Source organism: Sardina pilchardus, chromosome 1, assembly GCF_963854185.1.
Source record: "Sardina pilchardus chromosome 1, fSarPil1.1, whole genome shotgun sequence".
NCBI lineage: Eukaryota > Metazoa > Chordata > Actinopteri > Clupeiformes > Clupeidae > Sardina > Sardina pilchardus.
The window spans coordinates 27668804-27694322 of NC_084994.1; the positions used below are offsets into that span (position 1 = coordinate 27668804).

The following is a 25519-nucleotide window of genomic DNA, read 5'->3' on the forward strand; positions in this document are numbered from 1 at the left end:
ACACACACACACACACACGTGCAGCAGTGGGCAGCACACACACACACACACACACACACACACACACACACGTGCAGCAGTGGGCAGCACACACACACACACACACACAGAGCAGTGGGCATCATACACACACCTGGAGCAGTGAGCAGCACACACACACACATGCGCGCGCGCGCACACACACACACACACACACACACACAGAGCAGTGGGCAGTGCGCGCGCACACACACACACACACACACACACACACACACACACACAGAGCAGTGGGCAGCACACACACACACAGAGCAGTGGGCAGCTGGATCCAGTGCCCAGATCCATTTGGAGGTTAGGTGGTCCTCTGTGGATGGGAGATCACCATTCAACCCCTCCACCCCCACCTGGATGCCCACAGGATTAGGTCAAGTTCAAGTGGAGTGATTTCTACTAACTGAGAATGCACATGTGACATACAACTTGCTACACAAACACACACACACACACACACACAATTTTTGTTTAAATTCTTTATTTATTTGTATTTCAATTTCCTATGGGCTACATTATGTTCCCCTTTGTCACATAAAACCAAAGACATTTTAATCAATTCACCAATAACATATTTCATTTATTATTCAAATAAAAGGACTCCCCTTTCCTCCCTCTCATTCTCAAGCATATCAGAATATAAATGTAAAATAACGGTGGATTAAGAATTCCAGCCCTGAGAACACCTGCCCACTCACTGTATGTTCATCTTCTAATCTTCAGAACATAAACACCACACAAGGGTCAAAGTTCATATTGTAAGAAATTCAAAACAGCATCAGATATCTGACATGTTTACTGTAGATACTTAATTAGAAATTGGTAACACAGAAGGAAGGGAAGGAACACAAAACCATACATTCACAAAACCACACACACACACACACACACACACACACACACACAACAAAACAGAAGGAGCAGAGAGATGCACACAGAAAGAAACAGAAAAGAAACAGAGGGAGCAGCATACAGTGAACAGGGGGAACAGTGAGAGTGAAGATGCTACACAGAGGAGGCAAGAGAAGGAACACACACACACACACACACACACACACACACACACACACACACACAGATACGTAGGAGTGTGAGAACAGGAGTCTCCTCTCCTGCAGGATTAGGAGGTGTGAGAGGGAAGATGCAACACAGATGAGGCAAGAGAAGGAATACACACACGCAGATATATGAGTGTGTAAACAGGAGTGTGTGACTCTCTTCTCCTGCAGGATTAGGAGGTCATGTGATCTGGCACAGGGACACTGAGGAGTAAAAAGCATAAAACCCAGGATAGAGGGGCTCAGTGAATGTGGAGTGGAACGTGTGCAGGTGGGTGAGTGTGTTAGAGGAGATGCTGTAGAAGGACAGAGTGCCTGCTGGCCAGTCCAGGTACACTCCTACTCTGCTGGAGCGGGAGGAGGGGGCAGGTATGGCAGTCTCCTTATTATTGTGCAGGGCAGAGTAACTGTTACCAGAGCACTGCAGACTCCAGGACTTGTCATTACCTCCAAAGAAGCTGCTGTCCCCACTCCCTTTCCTCTCCATGCTCTTATAGGCCACTGCTATATGAACCCCACCACTCCACTCAGCCTCCCAGTAGTAGCGTCCAGACTGACCCGTGCTGACTGGACTCTGACCCAGACTGTCACATCTCTCTGGGTGGTGTCCAGACAGACCCTCTCTACACAGCACCTGAAGGTAGAAGTCAAATCTCTCTGGGTGGTCAGGATACGGCTGCTGCTGCCCACATGTCACCTTTCTGTTCCCCTCAGAGAGAGAGAGATCTCTGCATGCTGTGTTTGGGTCCAGTGTGAGCTCACAGGCATCTGCACACAAGAGGAGAGGAGAGAGGAGAGAACATCCTCATCAGAACATGGGGTAGGAAAGGGCATGTGTACAACACACACAACACACACAACACACACAACACACACAACACACACAACACACACACACACACACACACACACACACACACACACACACACACAGGAGTGTGTAAACAGGAGAGCGTGGTTCTCCTCTTCTGTGGACTCACACACACAACACACAAACACATACACAACACTCCCAACACACACACACATACACACACACACACACATTCCCAACACAGACAACACACACAGAGACACACACACGCGCACGCGCACGCGCACACGCACACGCACACGCACACGCACACGCACACGCACACGCACACACACACACACACACACACCACACACCACACACCACACACCACACACAGACACACTGCAAGAGGGAATAACATGTCCTTGTAAATCATGTGAACAGCTTTTTTTCAGGAAAAGTAAAACCACTCACATTTTCTGAGTCCTGGTTTAATCCTGCACTCTCCTCCATGGTCATACCTTAAGAAGGATGAGAGAAGAAAATACAGTTTTGACACATCACTGAGTTTAGTATGAGATGTGTTTATTATGAATTTAATATCAAGAATATCAAATTCAATATCAAGAGTAAACTTCCATTAACTTCTCAACACATGATATACTGCAAGGATCTCCACTTCATGTTAGAATGCTGTTCCCCAGCTCCATCTCAGCATTTAATGATGTTTCTAAACAAAGTTTGGGAGGAGCCCATAGGGTTGATTGACAGCCCACTCACCCCTCTTCCGTTGCTAGGGAATAAAAGCCTCCTTACTGCCGTTTACATCCCCCCTCTTCCCTTCCCCCCTCCAACCCCCCCAGCCAGGACTTCCCTCCCAGGCTGCCCCCTTCCAGTTGTTTGGGGGCAACTGCTCCCTCCCTTTGCCCCTCTACCCTCTACCCATTCCATGCCCGGAGCCACGCTGGACTTCCCCGCACCATCAGCTTGGGCACCCAGCAGTGCCATGGAACAACATTCCATTCCATCTGCCTACTCACGTACAGTATGTCATGCCCATCATTTCATGCCATCTACCTACTCATCATTTCATGCCATCTACCTACTCATCATTTCATGCCATCTACCTACTCATCATTTCATGCCTATTCACGCCTTATCTGCCCATCATGTATACTGTGTTGTATGTTGTATGGTGCTGAATACTGGATATTAATCACGTAAATAGTATTCTGACACTTTTCTTCCAGCTCAGGTCCAATTGTTGCTTAAGGCTGCCACAGATAGGATGAAATGAGCCCTTGGACCCATGCAGCAACAGCTCTGCTGAGACCCATGCAGCAACAGCTCTACTGAGACCCATGCAGCAACAGCTCTACTGAGACCCATGCAGCAACAGCTCTACTGAGACCCATGCAGCAACAGCTCTGCTGAGACCCATGCAGCAACAGCTCTACTGAAACCCATGCAGCAACAGCTCTACTGAGACCCATGCAGCAACAGCTCTGCTGAGACTGTCACGAAATGGACAGACAAGAAGTATATTTTATGTCTTTTACTGAAGGACTCCAACACAGTACATATCGTACATTGGTAAACTGAATCACAAGAACCACTTAACTCCTGCAGTGCATGTGAAGTATCATACTCTATTGACTGAGACCTTATCAAAATAAAAGCTGTCTCGTCACAGAGACCCATGCAGCAACAGCTCTACTGAGACCCATGCAGCAACAGCTCTACTGAGACCCATGCAGCAACAGCTCTACTGAGACCTGAGAAATGCTGCAAAAGCCCCACTGAGCCCCAACACCTCCACCCCACTTGCACAAATATGGAGGCACACTACACCTCCACATGCCGCGTGGATGTAATAGTCACACACTTAGCCAGCACCGCATGCACAGAACGCAGACGCAGGATATGCCAGACCCCTGCGCTGCTCTGATAACTCACAACCTGCTCATGATCTGGAATGCAGAGTTTCCACCTTAAGTCATGCAGGAGGCCCACATTTATCATAGCAACAGATTCTGTTCCAGGCTCACTTTCAGCCTCGCACTCATATTTGCCATTTGGCCGTTGAGATGTAGTGAGGAAATGTGGCATAGTGAGGTTAATCTGGCATAGATCTGCATCCACGTGTCCTTATCTACAAGCCATGGATCATAGTAGCCTAAAGGTTCATATCAAACAGAGCATATTGACCAATCAGTAATGCTGACTGAATTACGCTTACTTGAGCCTCTCCTCCACTCTTCTAAATCACCTTTCTGTCAATGTATTCCAGTGTCTAGAACATACTTTCCATAACATATTTTCTAACAGTCTTTCGACTTCTATTCTAACTGTGGCAATGCATCCCCTTACCTCGCTGCAGCCATGGCGATTCTACATTGTCAGTCTCCTATTATACTGCCACCAATCTGGTCAACAGAGAAGATGCTCACTCTTGCCTACACTTAATCACTACATCTCATATCATTACACAGTCCTCCTCATCCAGCTCACTCTCCATCACAGATGCTTTTCCCACCGGTCTCAGGCTAAGTTGGGCAGATACGCACTATTCAGCCTTCACTTTTAGTCATGGGCACAAACGTACCCCTAGCAATGGAAATCATATGCTTGGTCATTGGACCTTGGACACCTACTAATCTACATCCACCCAAGATTAGTCTAATGCAAGATATCTGACTAGTTTAACAGGTTTCCAATTCCTGTTTACTTCCCCTCTGCTAGTGGCCTGTGATGAAAGCGATCTTGAGGTCTTGGTCTGAACAGTTGGCGACAGGTGCGTCTAGATTTCTAGGCTAGGCGACAAGCCTACTATATATTTCTTTTCTCAACCCAGGGAAGCAGTTATTGGACATCACTCGCATGTGATCTTCACTACTGGCATCCCAGGACCATGGCCAGCTACCAAGCCATACTCACTATTCTCAAACTGTTCACAAGCCTCATATGTGTGTGTGTAAGTCTGGGGGATTGCCTTTTACTTGCAGTACTTAAAGGGCCACATCATGCCCAGTTTAATATGTGGAAGGGAATCATCTGGAAACGTCACAGAATATTCAGTCTCCACACAGAAAGCTCTCCAACACAGGACACAAATGGATGAACAGCTCCACTAGAAAGACATCTAAGATGTAACACATCTCACCTCAACGTCTCTAGTTTACAGATGGGATCATTCAGTCTGTCTGTGAGCTCTCTGACACCTGAGTCTCCTGGGTGATTGTAGCTCAGATCCAGCTGTTTCAGGTAGGAGGGGTTTGATTTGAGGGCAGAGGACAAGAGAGAACAGCCCTCATGTGTGATGAGACAACCAGACAGTCTGAAACAAGAGATGCTCTTTCTTAATTATAAATGAAGGAAAATGCATTGAAGGTGTACAAAGTAACCATTTGTATATTCAGTCAATTTTGACTGACACTCCCTAAATGTCGCCATTTGGCATTATAAGTCCAAATCATTAAAAATATTCACAGATGTCCAATTTGACATCACACACAGGCACACTGGTGTTTCTTACTATGTGGTGGGTCAAATACTATATTACATAACATTCCTAATTACTGACCTCAGTGTCTCCAGCTTGCATTGTGGATTTCTTAGTCCTGCACAGAACAGCGCCACTCCTTCATCCTGCAGGTCATTGTTACTCATGTCCAGTTCTCTCAGATGGGAAGGTGCACTTTGCAGCACGGATGCCATCATTTCACAGCTTGCTTTAGAGAGGTGGCACAGATTGAGCCTGTTTCAAAGGAGAGTGGAAGGTCAGTCTTTGAACACTGGACATTTTCAGGTCATCCTTCAGCACCATGAGGTCACTGTATCTCATGAGGATGGACACAGACACAGATGTGTGTAGCACTCACTTTATGTACACAGCAGGGACATGGACTGGAGAAACACTACATTACACACTCTGCAGCCATGTAAACAACTTGTTGTTGTTGTCTTGTGGTGTCATGTGGGCAGCAGGGGTGATTCATGTTCTAGGGGTTAACTTAACTTAAGGCAAATAATTGTTCTCTTCCTGACTAATCAGATAAGTCTAAATGTATCTAACTGACTTTTGCAGTCTCTTTTCCACTATTCTGAAATTCCTGCATCAAGGTCAAGGTTCCTTTATTAGGTCTCCCAAGGGAGAAATGTGTTTTGGATAAGGGGTAAGCTGCCACAGCCACAATACACAACACATCACAGAACATAGCACATGTTATACGTAGAGTAAATAAAAACAAAATACAAAAAGGGCGCACATTCGCAGCCATAAATGGCATTCACATCATTTTAAAAGGCCAATAAATAGCCCATAAATAGCACTCTCTCCCAACCAGTCCCATCAAGCACAGTCCCAAAGTAGACACTCACTCTCTCTCTCTCTCTGTACTCTCCAGTCACACACAGCACATCCATACACCACAGCCTCAGCACATCTCCACTCAGTTCAGCCCCCATACACAGCCCCCTACTCAGCACTTAGTATTGGTTTTGGGCCTTCCTACTGTTCTGCCCACGTTGCCCATTCATCATGTTGACTGACAGGGGGACAGAGGAATGTTTGTAGTGATTGTGCTAAACAGAAAGGGACCCTGTACCTCCTTCCTGTGTTCATGAGCTCATATTCTTGGTACAGCACATGGGAGGGGTCAGACAGAATTCTGTCAGCCTGCTGTAGAGTGGACTGCTCAGATATGTCTTGGAGAGTGAGGAGAGAAGGGACTCCATCATTTGTCCAGCTGTTCTGACCACATTACCTGGTTGGGCCTTGACCTTAACTGTCAGATGTCCAAACCAGCTGGTGATGCCATAGTGCAAGATGGACTCTATGGTGGCTCTATAACAAATGAACATGATGCTCTCACAAACCCCAAACACTCTCAGTCTCCGCAGGAAATGGAGACGCTGCTGCATTTTTGTCTAAATATTTGCCACGTGTGTGCCAGTTTAGATCTGTATCAAAAGTGGATCCCTAGATATTTGTAAGATGTAACCTGTCTGATGTTACTGCCATATATGGATATTTTCAATAAACATCATTTTATAGGGAATGAATGAATGAAAGATGAGTGAAATGTCTGGCACAGTTTTCAGCATGTGTGCACCCTTCTGTTTCTACACACACTAACAATACACACAGCGTGGGGAAAGAACAATGAGTACATGTAGTAATGGAGGACAGGAGTGAAGTTATCAGCATGAGTGAGTTCAAATGGTAAAATGCAGATGAAAGCTCATAGCGGCCGCCATTAGGACGCGCCTATGAGCTGCCACATCACACTGGGAATCTATAGAGAGCTGAAAGAGTGGATGCCAGGCCGGTGGGAGTTCCTCTGCAAATGTTTAATTAGAAAAGCAGACATGCCATCTGGCCCTGTTGCCTTGTTAAAGCATGTAGATTTAAATACCCTGGTAATCACCTCTGGATCTATTGTTATTCTGTTAATATCAACATGACAATGTACTTGATCTAAAACTGCATCCTGCAGGTCAGAGCTGGGAAGGTGTCCCTTTCAGCACTGATGCCATCATGTCACAGCTTGTTTTCAAAAGCTGGCACTGACTCTGTCTGTTTTAACACATACTGCAGCTGATGATTTATTCTAAAAATGTACAGACGGGCAGCCAACAGTGCCACAATATGTGTGCACATACAAACCTTAATGTCTGCAGTTTACAGTGAGGGCTACTGAGTCCTGTAGAGAGAAGCTGAACTCCAGACTCCTTCAAGTCATTGTGACTCAGGTCCAGTTCCTTTAGGGAGATGGAGGACTGCAAAGCAGAGGCTACAGCCTTACAGGATTCCTCTGTTAGCTTACAACCAGCAAGTCTGCATAGAGTGAGAGGGCAAGAGACAGACGTTAGAAAACAGAAAGGTGGCATGAATACATTCATAATCTAATCATTATTATGAATATTTTTAGCTTTGAAAAAAATAAAATAAACATAGTCATTAACATTCTTTAACAGAAATGGACAAATTATCATTCAAATAAGGAGGGAAATTAATATTGACATTGACTAAAATTATAGTTTCTGTTTGTAAGAACAGAGTTGTGCTGAAAATTAGTTTTCAGCACATAGACATAGGTAGTGACTCAGTCTGTTTCAACACTACTGCAGCTGATGATTTATTCCAAAGATTTACAGACAGGCAGCCAACAGTGCCACAATATGTGTGCACATACACACCTTAAAGACTGCAGTTTACAGTGAGGGCTACTGAGTCCTGTAGAGAGAAGCTGAACTCCAGACTCCTTCAGGTCATTGTGACTCAGGTCCAGTTCCTTTAGGGAGATGGAGGACTGCAAAGCAGAGGCTACAGCCTTACAGGATTCACCTGCTAGCTTACAACCAGCAAGTCTGCATAGAGTGAGAGGGCAAGAGACAGATGTTAGAAAACAGAAAGGTGGCATGAATACATTCATATTCTAATCCTTATTATCAACATTATTAATATAGAATAGATAGAACAGAGGACACTGACTAGAATAATGGCCTCTGCTATTAAGCATTTAGTTGGAATGTAGTTGTCATTCTGCTAATATCAATATGACAATTTACTTGATCTAAAACTGCATCCTGCAGATCAGAGCTGGGAAGGTGTCCCTTGCAGCACTGATGCCATAATTTCACAGCTTGTTTCCAAAAGCTAGCACTGACTCGGTCTGTTTGAACACATACTGCAGCTGATGATTTATTCCAAAGATTTACAGACGGGCAGCCAACGGTGCCACAATGGCTGAATCCCAAAGTGAGCCCTGAGGACTAAGGACTAAAGACTCACAGGGCTCTATTATCAGGATCAGGGCGGTCCTAGCGCAAAAGGCTATAATGACTGCATGAAAAGTGAACATTGCGATCGGCGCAAACTCAAAAAGAGTTGTCTTAATTTAGTTAATTAGTCGTGGGTGTCTTTTGGGCGTAGCATGCAATAAACCAATTAGATTTCACACTCTCATTCCCTTTAAAAGCCTGGCGCATTGTTCAATGGCCTGTTGGTATTATCATGGCGGATTTACCTGGGCATCTACTCCAGAGACCGGTTTGCTCGTGCGTGAGGCATGGGCAGCGCATAATGGAGGCTAAGACTTCCCAAATTTTATGCTGGAAAATTGTGAAAATAATGTAGCCTACATGATGTGTGAATATTATTTTCTAACACGGATAGTTCCGGTCCTTGATGATGATGTCTGAATCGCATTCGATGCTGTTATAAAATCCAACACAAACATATACCTTGACCGCATTTCGTTAATACGCTACCACAACTTGCACAAAAGTTAAAGTAGCGTCTCGATGTTGCATGGCAACCATTCATATGGAGGAAATATTTATTGGCGGAAGAATGATTATGTATGAGTACATCGACGTATAGTTACCGTTTTAGAAAAGCAATACGCCACTCGAGTCCGTAGTTTACACTGATTTTAGAACAGCTAAGGGGGGTTTTAGGCACTTGATACGGTCTTTCGGGACTTATAAATAGATTATTTCAGAATGAACGCAGCAGCCGCAGCAGTAGCCAGGAGCCAGTTCTCATTATTGATCATCATTATTACATTTCCCTTGTGTGTGTGTGTGTATTCCCACCAAATTGGCATGCCATACCGTACCCACCCATGGGGAATGAACAATGTGTAATAATGGAGGAAGTGAAGTGAAGTGAAGGGAGTGAAGTTATCAGGATGAGTGAGTTCAAACGGAAAACTGCAGATGAAAGCTCATAGCGGCCGCCATTAGGACGCGCCTATGAGCTCCCACATCACACTGCAGTGGGGAATCTATAGAGAGCTGAAAGAGTGGATGCCAGGCCGGTGGGAGTTCCTCTGCAAATGCTTTAATTAGAAAAGCACACATGCCATCTGGCCCTGTTGCCTTGTTAAAGCATGTCGTTTTCAATACCCTGGTAATCACCTCTGGATCCTTTGGTTATTCTGTTAATATCAACATGACAATGTACTTGATCTAAAACTGCATCCTGCAGGTGAGAGCTGGGAAGGTGTCCCTTGTAGCACTGGTGCCATCATTTCACCGCTTGTTTTCAAAAGCTGCCACTTGCTGCGTTTACATGAGAGCTTTAATTCCGAATAAAACCAAGTTAAATCGGAATAAAAGTTAATTCCGCTTTAAAAGAGACCATGTAAACGCTTATTCCGCTTGAAAATGATTATTCTGAATTAAACTTAATTCCGATTTAAGTGGTTGGTTTATTCCGATGTTAAAGCGGAATTAACTCCCCTCCTTGATCATGTAAACCTTTATTCCGATTAAAAGTTTATTCCGTTTGTTTGGCGCATGCTCGTACAAGGAGGAAGAAGAAGCGCATGCTCGTTTCATGGTTAATTCGGCTCCGTCTTCTTCCCCCCTTCTCCGACAGTCTTCTCCTCCTCAGCTAGCAAACGTGAAGCTTGACAATATTCTCGAGCTGCTGGCTAAATAGTAGGCCTATTATCAGAGTTACTGTGAAACCCGTTTTCATTATGTTATTGTCCATGCTGTAACGTTAACCCGAGATGACAAAAAAGTTGCTAGCCAGCTAAAGTTTGTTTTCTTCCGGTAGACCTTATTAGGCTACGTTCATGCGCCGCCTGTCCAATCGGAACCCTTCCCGACCCCCAGACGTTCAGCAGAATACAATAAAGCGTAATTAACGTATGTTCCATGTAAACGCCAATTCGGAATTATTATTTCCATGTAAACTCGAAGGAGAATATTTTAATTCCGATCTATTTAATTCTGAATAAACTAATTCAGAATTAAAAACATCATGTAAACGTGGCCATTGACTCAGTCTGTTTTAACTCAAACTGCAGCTGATGATTTATTCTAAAGATGTATAGGCGGGCAGCCAACAGTGCCACAATATGTGTGCACATACTGAAACAATTCACTCCTTTATCTGAGTAACTAACTGCCATGATGCATATAAGATTACAGAAGAATCTAATAAGCAACGTTAAGCAATCAGACTAGCTAAATGTAGGCCTCAGTTTAACTTCAACTGGCAGAAGGCCTGGCCATCCTCTTAATGACAGTGTATATTAAATAGGACTTTATCTTACAACAGGAAACACAAACATATGAGATTGATTCATGTTGTTGAGTGAGTGAGTGAATACGTGAGCGAATGAATGAATGAATGAATGAATGAATGAATTTGTGGCCACCTGGCGGGCAACCAACAGACCGAGCTGAATGTCCGACACTCAGCAATTAATTAACAGGTTATGACACCGTGAATCCTGAGGTTTTAGTAAAACTACGTTCACAGTTAACACATACTTATAGTTGCCATCTGGGATGTTCATGAGAATGGTATGTCAACTCGCAAGCGTTCCAAATTTGTGGTCAGATTTGATTTTGTGCCAGCATTTATGAATAATCTTTCTGAATTCAATATATCACATTGGGAGCATGTTAAACAGTGTGCAGATATATTAGAGATATATCAAGTTTAAATACACATTACAACAATATTCATGATTTGTGCACAGGAGCTCATTGTCAGATCTAAAGGAATCAAACTGGTTTACAATCTACAAGGTTTAACATGGAGATTTAAATTGTATCCTTTCCCTTTATTTACTGCTTTATACTGTTATGAATGAAATATGACACAACTGTATACAGTATACTGCCACCTAATGAGCCAGAGAGCAACAGACTGACCCAAATCATTTCTGAAGAGTTTATGCTGAATTTCACCTGTTGGGCCTTCCTTATACACCTGTGGAACTGTAAATGTAGTGATTCACTGTGAGTATGGGCTGTGCTGAACTTTGGTATGCAGTAGGTAGCTTGATCAGACCTAACTGAGAGGTCATTTTCAGTGTGGAGAGGACAAGATACTAGATAGAGATGTGCATGGTACTTGCATTACATTTGTCAACTGACCTCAGTGTCTCCAGCTTGCATTGTGGAACTCTTAGTCCCACACAGAGCAGCTTCACTCCTTCATCCTGCAGGTCATTGCCACTCATGTCCAGTTCTCTCAGATGGGAATGTGCACTTTGCAGCACAGATGCCATCATTTCAAAGCTTGCTTTAGAGAGGTGACACTGATTCAGCCTGTTTAACAAACACAGGTGATGTGTAAGAAAAGGGTGTTGAAAATGAGTTGAAAATGAGTTTCTTTGGTTGACGCAGCGTTCAATCTTCATTCAAGTAAAAAACATTAACAAAGCATGTGAAACAAACTCAAAATCTCTCCCCCTTTTCTGTGATGATTATCAATGGCCAGCCCCCATGCCCATAACAATTGATGAAGTCTCACCTCAGTTTGCTTCCTGGCCCTGAATGAGGTCACCGCCTAGATTTACATTTACATCTATTTAACAGATGTTTTAATCCAAAGAGACTTAAATTCACATCTGTTACAAGGGCATTCCCCCCAGACTGAATTGGGATTAAGGTCTCAACGATGGAATTGAACCCACAACTTTTCCATCTACTGTATGCTAGCCCAGCATGGACCTTTTGGTACATACTGTAGGTACATTACTCCTGGGTTTCCCCCATCTGTGTTTGTATTACAGTCTGTCAATCAAATGTACCGTTCTATCTGGAGAACCCACAGTAGGAGCTAAGCTAATGAATGCAATCCCATGAATCCTCACTTACGTAAAAACAACCAACTCAATAAATGATGATACATAAAAATATAAAAGCATAGAATACAGAGCATACTGAATTGCTTCAACTTTGTGGAGAGGATCTTCCAGTGTAGCAGATAACAGCTTCTGTGCTGATTCTCCAGGATGATTGTTGCTCACATCCAGGTCTTTCATACAGGAAGGGTTTGACATCAGAGTGAGAGCCAGTAAAACATAACCTTCATCTGAGATTCCACACTTACTGAGCCTGAGAGATAGATAGACACATAAAACACAGAGGGGCAGATGTACTAACGTTTTTGTGCCCACTTCAGGCGTATTTGTTTCGCAACGTGCGCATAGAAAGATGGCGAGGTATGTATCAACATGCCGCAATGAGGTGAAGGCGCAGACTGCCTGTCGCGGGAGCTGAAAATGGCAAATTGCGCTTTTCCGTCTCATGCATATGGATTTCTGGGAGTGTCAGCTGATAGTAGGAGGTTTGTGTAAAAAGATGGGAGGAGAAGCGTTAAATGCGCCTAATTATGTATTCCCCTGTATGTACTAAAACTGCCCATGAAAGCGCACGTCTATTTTGCGCCTAAATATTTCCGCCTTGTAAAAGCAGGTGTTAAATGCGATTTGCTGTTAAATGCATCTATAAGAGAATCATTCAAATACAACAAAATCGCTAATTAGACCACCAGTTTTGCGTCTTTGTACTACATCAAAAGCAACCTTAACTTTCGGTGGCTTTTCGAATGTTTACTTTCACTTTCACGCCATCCGCTTAAACTTTCCTACTCGACAGATTTGATAAATCTTCCATAGCCTACGTGCACAAGTAAGCCTCGTTTGAGTAGAACTACTACTCTAAATTATCTTCCTGCTTGTTGACATTATGCATTGTATTATTTCATGATCGCTAAACGTCGGATTCCTTTTAATGTAGTCATCAGTTAACTTCATTCAACTGCGCTTCTGATTGACGTGTCGTTCAGTTGTTGTCCTTCGCAAACTGCGTTAGGGGGCGGAGAACGGCGCAGATTACCCAACGAATTTCAGGATTGGTAAATAGGACGTAAACTGAAGTATGATAGCGTGTGCTTTCTGCGTGTTGGCCTTGGCGCAAAAAACGTTGCTATTCTTAGTACATCAGGGCCAGAGAGAGAGAGAGAGAGAGATAGAGATACATTGTGTGTGTGAGAGAGTGTGTGTGTGTGTGTGTGTGTGTGTGTGTGTGTGTGTGTGTGTGTGTGTGTGTGTGTGTGTGTGAGAGAGAGAGAGAGAGAGAGAAAATTTTACAATAACACAGTAACCACTCAAAAACTATGACTAGAGATGCCTGACCTTAATGTACACCAACCTTAATGTCTGCAGTTTACAGTGGGGACTAGACAGTCCCTTAGAGAGGAGCTGAACTCCAGGATCTCCCAGGTTATTGTGACTCAGGTCCAGCTCCATCAGGGAGTTTGATGACTGCAGAACCGAAGCCACAATCTCACACGATTTATCTGTGAGCTTACAGCCAACAAATCTGCAATACATTTGACAGAATTATGACAGATCTCAACATCATACGCAAGGTTACTAAAAATCAAATTGTCTAAATGTTGTAAAATGTGCAAAGAGAAAAAGTGTAAATCACTGTGATTTCCTCACTATGTAGCTGGTATGGACCTTTACTTGATGCTGTATTCAGATTTGCAGATACAAGAATACATTTTTGCTCCCATTATTATTATTATTCTTCACCTAAGAGTGTTTGTGCAGCAAAAACCATCACTACTGTATTTTCAGCATTCAAGGCCACTAACGCACGTTACTCAATTCACCAGCCGGCTCCAAACAGGCAGCAACATCTCCATTTAAATAAGTGCAATAAAAGTCAAGCTGATATCAAATTTACACACGCATTAAATAGTGAAAAAATATCAACTGACTAAATATTTGTTTCTGCTTGTAAGAATGCAGCTGTGCTTTAAATTAGTTTTCATCACAGAATTCTCCACCTACATAACAATTACAGACTTGTTGTCACGATCTTCTATTGCAAGTTTAGCAGCGAAATACACCTTCTGTCATCTTTTATCAGGGATTTTCGAAATCCCGGAAGAACTTTTTCAGATACCTCACAACCGTGTGTGCCTAATATAACACAACAGAATTTGAATTTCACTGCGAAACTTGCTATAGAAGTTCGTTGAAGACCAGTAACCACTCGGTGAGCTGCACAATTTTAAAAATGAACGTTCAGAATAGTCCATGCACAAAGCGAGCGATGTTAAGGCCAGAGAACATTCTAAAGCTTCCAAATTGCACAAACAGGCTCAATCGGTGTCAAACATTTGTTTTCATGCTAGGCAATACAGAAAACAGGCTTAACACTCGGAGGTCCGGGGCCTTTTCAGGCACTTTGAGGCAGTCAGCTATACTTTGAGATGAAGTTTTTCCATCTAATTAAAAACATCTATGCAAAAGTGGCATATACAGTATGGTTATATTCTAGAGGTCCTCCACGACAATTATATGAGAGTAAAGTGAATATAATGAAATTACTTTTTATTATAATTCAGTGTAAACACAACTAAAGAATTTTCAAAGGTTAAAGGTCAAAGGTAAAAAATACACTATAAATATATCGAGCTAAGACTTTTGAAGTATGAACCTTGAAAACAACGGTGTTGGCTCCATATAAATAAAAAGAACATTTAAACATGTTATGTAGTTTAACTACAAATTGGAAAAAAGTCAGACTAAATGGGTCACTTAGTGAGTGTCTCTTTCAAATGCAAATTAAGTTGAATGGGCTTTTTGAATGGATCTGCTGCAGATGAGAGGACTGAAATCCAAGGATTTTCTTTTATTGTTTTTACAAAGTGCCATTTGTACGTTCTCTTTTTCTATGTTTCTAGGACAACAACTAGCAAAGATTGAGATGTGTGTTTGGAACAGTTTTTCAAATCCCCAGGGGGGAATTTAGACTCCAGAGGGTTAAAGTGTAAAATACTGAAATATTCCTTTAATGAATCCTCCCCTCTGTGCACACCACATCTGTCTCAAGCGGCAATATTTTGAGCAATTTCCCTGGTAGACCGGCATACCTTTGGGCTGATCAAATTAAATTATTAATTGTTATACCACTGCTTGGTCAAATTTCCTATTGTGATGCGCTATTTGGAACGTGCATTATTTTTCTATATACCGCACGGCTATGAAGTAGTTCGTTTTTTTTGGGCTTATTACACTTGAATATCAATTCGCCAATGTGAATGTAACGGTAAAAACAGCAACGTTGTATCTGAGACAGCGGCAATATAAACGAAAATGATAGTAGCAGTGGTATAAGCGGGATAATCAACTCCGCGCCCTGTGCGTTTATAGGAAAATAATGCACTTATCGAAGTGTAAAGTCCCCTCCGCCTGCGGCGTCGGGTCCTTATTACCACTTCGAACGTGCATTAGTTTCCTATAAACGCACGGCGCGTCGTTGATTATCCCTTACTTATCATTATTTTAAAACATGGACAGTCATTGGCCCACTGGTTAATGATTTTTATACTGACACAAGACTGGCCCAATAACAACTCTTATCACGTCCCACTGCTCACATATTGGCTCAGAGCCAAAATGCTGTAAGCCTGTCAAAATCATAGAGGTATTATACAGTAGGTGTGTCAATTAACAAAAAAATAGGTGTGGTCTGGCACATGATCCAAATTCTAACTAACTAATTAACTAAATTCCCGTTAAAATTGGGTTGGGCAGTTGGGTTGCCTTGGTCAACACACTACATATGTAGCTGCTGTGACTGTTATCTGTTATCAAAAAAGGCACATATTGAGGATGCGGATCAGCCTGATCCAGATCAAACTCTGAAACCAGATCCCAATCTGAAACAGAGCTGAACAGTCTAACCAGTGAGATTAGTTATGCTATCTATTTTTTTAGAGTATTTTCAGGCTTCAACCAGTCCTGGCCAAGCAGAAAGGTGGTTTAGGAGGAGAGATAGATCTAATGTTAGATAATGAAGAAAGAGATGTGCGACAAGTCCGATCTGTTCGGCACACCTCATATTACACCAGTCTACTGCGGCACACAGTTTGGGAAACACTGGTCTCGGCTTTGCAGTATTTGTCTGCCAAGAGTCAATATTACCGACCTCAATGTCTCCAGTTTGCAGTTTGGACTCTGTAGAGCAGAGAGCAGATTTTCTCCTGACTCCTGCAGGTCATTCTGACTCAGGTCCAGCTCTCTTAAGGGGGAGTTTGCAGACTGCACAGCTGAGGCCACAATCTCATAAGACTTCTCTGTTAGATCACATCCAGCAAGTCTAGACATGCAAGAGAGGGGAAAAAAACAAAACAATGCATGTCAATACTGTGTGTGTGTGTGTGTGTGTGTGTGTGTGTGTGTGTGTGTGTGTGTGTGTGTGTGTGTGTGTGTGTGTGTGTGTGTGTGTGTGTGTGTGTGTGCGCGCGCACGCGTGTTTGTATTACAGTATTAAACAGAGCACTGCATATTAAGCAGTGCACTGCATATTTAATGATTGAAGCGTTTATTGTGATACTCACAGGGCCTTCCTGCAGCATCTCACAGCTGGCACTAGTCTTCTCCGTCCCTCGTCGGTTGTTGTGTTGTACTTCTTCAGGTCAAACTCATCTAGCACCTCATCAGACATCAGAAGCACATGAGCCAAGGCTGAGCAGTGAGCCAGTGAGAGCTGTTTCACGGCACCTTCCTCTGTCTTCAGGAAAGCCTGGATTTCATCATGAACAGAAGAGTCATGCATTTCCACCAGGCAGTGGAACAGATTGATGCACCTCTCAGGGGAGATATTTGGTTTCTGCCTCACTTTCAGGTTCCTGATTGTTTTCTTCACACTCTCCGGGCTGCTGTGTGTGTGTGTCAGGAGGCCAAGTAAAAGTCTCTGATTTGATACCAGAGAAATGCCATGAAGGAAGCGAACAAACAAATCAAGGTGTCCATTCTTACTTTCCAAAGCTTTGTTCACTGCATTCTTCAGCAGCTCATCTAGAGGCACATCTGGCAAAGGCCTGGATTTTCTGCTAAGGAATGGCTCCAGGACCTCCATGTTCTTACTCAAGAAGGAGGCAAACAAATGAAGTGCAGCAAGAAACTCCTGGATGCTCAGATGGACAAAGCAGTAGACCTTCTTGTGATGAAACACACATTCCTCCCTGAAGATCTCAGTGCACATGCCAGAGTACACCGAAGCTTCTCTGACATCGATCCCACACTCTCTTAAGTCCTCCTCATAGAACATGAGATTGCCATTCTCCAGATGCTTGAAAGCCAGCTCTGCCAATTTCAATATGACACCCTTGTGTGATTCCAGGAGCCTCTGTCTATTGGTCTTCCTTACCTTTTGATACTTCTGGTTCTTCCTGGTGGTCTGGATGAGCAGGAATTGTATGAACATTTCAGTTAGTGTTTTGGGGGCTTCCTTCCCATCATCCTGTTCCAGTATCTGCTGAAGGACAGTGGCTGATATCCAACAAAACACTGGCATGTGGCACATGATGTGGAGACTCCTGGTTGTCTTAATGTGTGAGATGATTCTGTTGGCTTGATTGTGATCACTGATCCTCTTCCTGAAGTACTCTTCCTTCTGCGGGTCATTGAACCCTCGTACTTCAGTCACCTGACTGATGCACTGAGAAGGGATCTGACTGGCTGCTGCTGGTCGGGAGGTTATCCAGATGAGAGCAGAGGGAAGCAGAGTTCCCTGAATGAGGCTCGTCATCAGGACATCCACTGATGATGTTTTTGATCTGATCTTCTTTGTCACATCAGACAACTTTTCATTCTTTTGGAAATTTAGTGGAAGTCGACTCTCATCCAGACCATCAAAGATGAACACAATGTGGCAGTCTTTGTATTCACCATTCTGTAGCTCTCTAAGCTCTGGGTGGAAGTCAAGCAGGAGCCTGTGAAGACTGTACTGATCATGTTTGACCAAATTCAGCTCACGAAATGGAAGCACAAACATGAAATCTACATCCTGGTTAGCTCTCTCCTCTGCCCAGTCAAGGATGAACTTCTGCACTGAGACCGTTTTTCCAATGCCAGCAATCCCCTTGGTCATCACAGCTCTGATGTGTCTCTCCTGTCCAGGTAAAGGCTTGAAGATATCATTACAGCTAATTGCTGTGTCTTCTGTAGTTTGTGGCCTGGATGCTGACTCTACCTGCCAAACCTCATGCTCATTATTCACCCCTTCACTCTCTCCCTCTGTGATGTAGAGCTCTGTGTAGATCTTGTTCAGGAGTGTTTGAGTCCCTGACCTTATGATGCCTTCACATATGCTCTCAAACCTCCTCTTCATGCTGGCTTTATGGGTCATCAGTACTTTGGTCAGGACCTTGTCATCTGTTTGGCATCAAACAAACAAGCAAACAAACAAACCATAATTGATAACTAATTAGTCAGTGTTTCTAAAACACATTTCCAGCATAAAAATTTTAGATGATGAATCATTTTCAGTTCTTTTAAATAAATGGTCTTTATATTCAGCATGAATCCTGCTCTTCCTAATAGATCTCCCAGACTCACCTGTTAGTTTGGCCCTTTTGACTGGAGCATGCTCAGTTGGCAGATGGGTGCTGCCTCCCATGACTGTGTGCTCATCTCGTCCGTGTGTCTGTGGTCTGGTTACACAAGGAGATAACACACACACACAGCGCTGTGAGAAAGTGTTTGCCCCCTTTGTGATTCGTTCTATTTTTTGTTCTATTCACACTTTAATGTTTCAGATCATCCAACTAACTTTAATAAAGACAACGCAAGTAAACATAAAATGCAGCTTTTAAATGATAATCCATTTATTGAAGGTAATGACTTATTCACAATGGGTTGCTGCGGAAGGTGTTCCTCCAGCTCACAGTTTCAGATTAGGTTTTATCCTTTGCTGTTATCAGTTACTGGCCTATAGGGGCCATAGCATACATTGTTGCTACCTGGGCTGATTCCCAGAGTTTCAGCGTTTCAGAGTTAGTGACATTCTGTTGGAGCACAATGTTAAAGAACTATTCTAAGACATATTATTCCTACAATATAATGACACCCATGTCTTCTGAAACGTTCCACTTTTGACTCATCAGTACACAGAATGCTATCCGAAAAGTCTTGGGGGTCATCAAGATATTTTTTGGCAAATAGAATAGAATAGAATAGAAGCTTTTTCCTAGCAGCAGGTTCCAACCTTAATGGCAAGAGGGGGGGGGGGGGCTATTGTCTGTTCAGTGTCCGTATGGCCCAAGGGAAGAAACGGTTTGTAAGTCTGGTGGTACGTGCCCTCATGGACCTGTAACGTCTCCCAGAGGGGAGCAGTTGAAACAGGTGGTGGACAGGGTGGGAATTGGGAAACATCCTTGAGAATGCATCCTGTCCTGGAAATGCAGCGGTGGTTGGCAAGATCCTCCAAAGGAGGCAGGGGGCAGCCTATGATCTTCTGGGCTGTGCCTATAGCCCTCTGCATTGCCCTCCGTTCTGCCGCTGTAGTTCCTGCATACCAGGCTGTGATGCAATATGTGAGGATGCTTTCAATTACTGACCGGTAGAAGGACACCAGCAGCTTCTGTTCAAGATGTTTTTTCCTGAGAATTCTCAGGAAGTGAAGTCGCTGCTGGGCCTTCTTTGTTATTGCTGTGGTGTTCGTGGACCATGACAGTTACTCGGAGATATGTACCCCTAGGAATTTGAATGATGAGGAGACCCTTTCCTCACAATCCCCATTCAGGTTGAATGGAGCAGGTGCTGGGCTATTGCGTCTGAAGTCTATGATGATCTCTTTGGTTTTGTTTGTATTCAGCAGAAGGTTGTTGAAGGCACACCACGATGACAGCTTCAGAACCTCATCCCTGTACTGTGTCTCGTCACCGCCAGAGATCAGTCCGATCACAGTGGTGTCATCGGCAAATTTTATGATGAGGTTGGAAGAGTGGTAGGGGGTGCTGTCTGATGTGTACAGTGTGTAGAGGAGTGGGCTCAGCACACAGCCCTGGGGAGAACCAGTGCTGAGTGTGACGGGGGGGAGAGGTTGGGGCCAAGCCTAACACATTGTGGTCTGTTGGAAAGGAAGTCCTTAATCCAAGCACAGGTGGAGGGGGGGAGGTGTAGACCCAGGAGTTTTTTGATTAGAATGTCCAGTATTATTGTGTTGAAGGCTGAGCTGAAATCTATGAAGAGCAGTCTGGCATAATTGCCTGGGTGCTCGAGATGGCTCAGTGTCGAGTGGAGGGTGATGGCTATCGCGTCCTCTGTGGAGCGGTTTGCCCTGTAAGCAAACTGGTGGGGGTCAAATGATGGTGGGAGGCGGGCCTTGATGTGCTGGGCAACCAGCCTCTCCATGCATTTCATCACCACTGAGGTGAGTGCGACAGGCCTAAAGTCTTTGGGACTGGAATGATGGTTGCTGATTTCCAGCAGGACTGTAGCTCGGGTCAGGGAGATGTTGAAACTTTCAGTGATGACACCTGCTAGTTGGTCTGCACAGGCCCTGAGTACTTTTCCCGGCACACCGTCTGGTCCAGCTGCCTTCCTTGGGTTGACTTGTTTCAGAGCCCTCCTCACCTGGTGTTCATGCAGGGTTAGCGCGGTGTTGGTGAAGGCAGGGGGGGTGTAGTTTGTCCACTCACCTCGAACCGGGCAAAGAAACTATTTAGTTCCTCGGCCATTGCGGTGTCGGATGAGGTAGGCGTGATGTTGTGGCCCTTGTAGTTGGAGATTTGCTGTAATCCCTGCCACACTCGACGTGGATTTCTGTCCACAAGCTGTCCTTCAGTTTTTGTTTTGTATGCTGCCTTTGCAGCTTTTATGCCCCTCTTGAGCTTGGCTCTGGCTGTGCTGTACTGTGACCTGAAGGCAGTGTTGCGGTCCCTGATCAAGAGCCGCACTTCACTAGTCATCCAGGGCTTCTGATTTGGGAAGAACCTAGTCCTTTTAGTGGTGGTAACAGTGCCTGCACAGAATGTAATGTAAGATAGAACTGTCTCTGAATACATCCAAATCCGGGCTTTCAAATAGACTCGAAGCAGTCTTGGAGCATGGGTAGGGCGTCCTCTGGCCAGATGTTGATTTTTCTGATAACAGGTTTGTTTCTCCTGTTAAGGGGGGCGTAGGCTGGTATAAGATGCAGTGAGAGATGGTCAGACATGCCAACGTGTGGTTGGGGCACTGCTCTATATGCTTGTTTAATGTTACAATAAACGTGGTCAAGTGTATTGCTCTCCCTGGTGGCACACTTCACATACTGGGTGAATTTAGGGAGGACTGTTTTTAGACATGCCCGATTAAAATCACCTGCTAGGCTACTATATGTGTACCCCATCTGGGTGTGCCTGCTGCTGTTTGCTGATGCACCCAAGGAGATAGTTAAGGGCTATGCTGACATTAGCGTCGGGGCTAATGTAAACAGCCATGATGATTACTACTGTCATTTCTCTGGGCAAATGAAATGGGCGACAAGTGACAGTCAGTACTTCGATATGGGGGGAACAATATCTGTGTTACCTGGCTTTGTGAACACCAGTCATTGTTAATGTAGATAATGAGTCCGCCTCCTTTACTTTTTCCAGAGTCGCTGCTTCTGTCGTGTCTGTGTGTGGTTCGGCCAGCTAGCTGGACGCCGTTATCAGGGATAGCGGGACTGAGCCATGTTTCAGTCAGGATCATCACAAAACAATCCCGTACAAAGTTGTTAGTTGCCATCCGCAGCTCTAGGTCCTCCATTTTGTGTACGATGGATCTTACATTAGCAAGGAAGAGGCTGGGGAGCGGGGGCTTATGTGGATTCTTCTTTAGCCTTGCCAGTAGACCCGCCCGACATCCACGTTTGCTTCCTTTCCCTCCGCCACCGCCTTCGCCTGTCTGAGCCGACAACAATCCAAGGAGACCCCGGTAACCTGGATTTTTCCAGTGGTATGTTGTTGCGCTGGAAACACTCTGTGATTGCGACACTGCTTTGTAGTCCAATTCGGATCAGGTTCGAGCGATTATACACCCGCTGTGCTGAGCTGAAATTGCCATACTTAATCAATAAACAAAAAGCACCGAACGGGAGAGCATACAGCCGCTGCACTCACGCGCGCCGCCATTACCACGCAAATGTGAGATGAGCATTTGTGTTCTTTTTGGTCAGCAGTGTTTTTCCTCTTTCAACTATCCCATGGATGCCATTGTTGCCCTTATTGTGGAATCATGAACACTCATCTTAACTAAGGCCTGCAGTTCTAAAGATGTGAGTCTGTTTTATGTGACCTCCTGGGTGAGTTGTTGATGCAATCTTGGAGGATCTTTCCAGACTGATAGATGTCAGTGACTTTTATTATCATCTGTTCCTGAATTTCTTTAGATTGCAGCATCATGTGCTGCTTTTTGAGACCTTTTAGGCAACTTCACATTGCAAGACAGGTTCTAATTGATGTTTAGATTCAACAGGGTTGGTAGTAATCATACCGGAGTGTCCAGTGATATTGAACAAAAATGGTCAATTAAATGTGGTTAATTGGTTAATTTAGTAACTAAAGGGGCAATTACTATTTCACAGAGGGTCAGGTAGGGTTCGATAGCTTTTTCCTTCTATAAATGAAATTATTTAAAAACATTTTTAAAAAATCATATAAAAACATTTCAAAACTCAAAAAATAGAGGAAATCAGGAAGGGGGTAAATGCTTTTCACAGCACTTTTACCAGATTGAGACGACACATTTTCACAATACTAACAATAGTTAGCATGTCTATATACCCTCTCCTTCAAACACACACAAACTCTATGACACACACACAAACTCTCTCTCTCTCACACACACACACACACACACACACACACACACACACACACACACACACACACACACACACACACACACACACACACACACACACACACACACACACACACACACACACACACACCTGTCTACTTTTGTATACTTAAAAAGGTGAATTCTCACTCTCTCTACTTCTCATATACACAAAATCATGCACAAACATGTTAACAAATGAACACACACACACACACACACACAGACAGTCACACTTGCTGAATTCTCACTTTGGGTCAGACTGTGGTGGAATTGTGAGGGTCTCCCTCTCGCACACACGCACACACGCGCACACACACACACACACACACACACACACACACACACACACACACACACACACAATGGCTACAAAAACAGAAATATCACTTTGGATCAAACTGTGGTGGTCCACTACTGAAATTATGTCTCTCTCTCACACCCACACACCCACACACACTAGTAAAAAACTGAAATCTCACTTTGGATAATGCTGTGGTGGTCCACTGCTGAAATTGTTTGGATGTCCCATGGACCGGTCACTCTTCATGGACACACAGCTGGGCACTGGAGACACTGGTCTGTGTGTCTGTGGTCTGGATACACAAGACGACAGAATACAGCATAGATTGATCCAACACAGTTGAAAGGTTAGCATGTCGGCAAACAAAAACAATAAGTTGCTTCCACCAACAGCTAAAGCAGGCAGGTAGCTACAGTGCTAAACTGAGGGCATGTTTATGAGCCCCGAAAATCCCCTTTAAAGCAACACTAAAGCACTTTTCCTCTGTTGCAGGCACACTAGTTGTTTATCCAGCAACTAATGATGTCCACAGACAAGGTAGAGTGTGTTGCATGATTTTATGAAAGTATGATGTATTGCGACATCGAAGCAAGTCAAATTTGTAGTTTTTTATGTCTCATTTCTAGGGGTGTCACGATTCTCCAAATCCTCAATTCAATTTAATTTTTGATTTTAAAGCAACCATTTTTTATTAATGCATTCCTTATGTTATTATTAGTATTATTATTTTTTTTTTTCCCTTTTCCAATTCTATTTCGGGGGGCTTTTTTTTTTAAAGGCATTTTTATTTTGAAACCGTTCCAGCCGTGAGGTTGTAAAAGAAACGTTAAACATAGACATGTGAACATAATGAAATGAAGCAACACAGAATGATAATTTGAATGTTTGTGCACACTCTGAAGAGACCCAAGGTTAGTGTTCATGGAATAATCACTTAGCAATGTGCATTTTAACCCTTAAAGTCATTTTGGACTGTAGGCTAACTAGATCATCTTTTTACTGACTAAGTTGAGAAGGCTAAATTGGTGATAGGCTAACTGATGTGAATGAACGCAAAAATACTTCCACACCCGTGATTTCAGAGTAACAAGAGGGCCTTCTTTTAACTGGCTGCAGCCTAAAATTAGAGGAGTGTTGATGCTGCAGTTTAACATGTGTGTGCTTTTGCGTCTTGGGCATACATGCTGGACGTGACATTGGGGGTGTGGCTGCATCGTCGATTCTACTTTTGACTTCTGAAACCTCACTTTGGATCAGACTGTGGTGGTCCACTGCTGAAATTGTGAGGGTCTCTCTCTCTCTCATACACACACACACACACACACACACACACACACACACACACACACACACACACACACACACACACACACACACACACACACACACACACGTAAAAAGCTGAAACCTCACTTTGGATCAGTGGTGGTCCACTGTTGAAATTATGAGGGTCTCTCTCTCATACACACACACACACACACACACACACACACACAAACACACACACACGTAAAAAGCTGAAATCTCACTTTGGATCGGACTTTGGCGGTCCACTGCTGAAATTGTTTGGATGTCCCATGGACCGGTCACTCTTCATGGACACACAGCTGGGCACTGGAGACACTGGTCTGTGTGTCTGTGGTCTGGATACACAAGGATACAACATACATCATAGATTGATCCAACACAGCTTCACAATAGTCAGTAAGGTTAGCATGTCGGCAAATGAAAACAGTTTTACCACTCAAGTTGCTGCAGCCAACAGCTAAAGCAGCCAGGCAGCTACAGTGCTACACTGGGAGCATGTTTGTGGGATAAATGTTATGTATGTCATTGTATTAACCATTTACTATAGCTTATAATGAACTCTTGTATTAACCATTGACTATAGCTTACT

At 43.8% G+C, this 25519-nt stretch overlaps 1 protein-coding gene across 1 annotated transcript in view; it reads right to left on the reverse strand.

Moving 5' to 3' along the window:
* Window positions 1-514: 514 nt before the first annotated feature.
* Window positions 515-25519, reverse strand: part of LOC134087335 (NACHT, LRR and PYD domains-containing protein 3-like) — a 32177-nt gene continuing 7172 nt past the window's right edge. Inside the window, exons 4-13 of the mRNA XM_062540774.1 lie at window positions 25152-25265; window positions 23801-23914; window positions 19068-19162; window positions 17066-18884; window positions 8089-8259; window positions 7556-7726; window positions 5471-5644; window positions 5051-5224; window positions 2362-2408; window positions 515-1859 (exon numbers count right to left, since the gene is read on the reverse strand). Of these exons, the coding sequence (XP_062396758.1) occupies window positions 1273-1859; window positions 2362-2408; window positions 5051-5224; window positions 5471-5644; window positions 7556-7726; window positions 8089-8259; window positions 17066-18884; window positions 19068-19162; window positions 23801-23914; window positions 25152-25265 (3466 nt within the window). The 3' untranslated portion in view covers window positions 515-1272. The remainder of the gene's footprint in view (window positions 1860-2361; window positions 2409-5050; window positions 5225-5470; window positions 5645-7555; window positions 7727-8088; window positions 8260-17065; window positions 18885-19067; window positions 19163-23800; window positions 23915-25151; window positions 25266-25519) is intronic.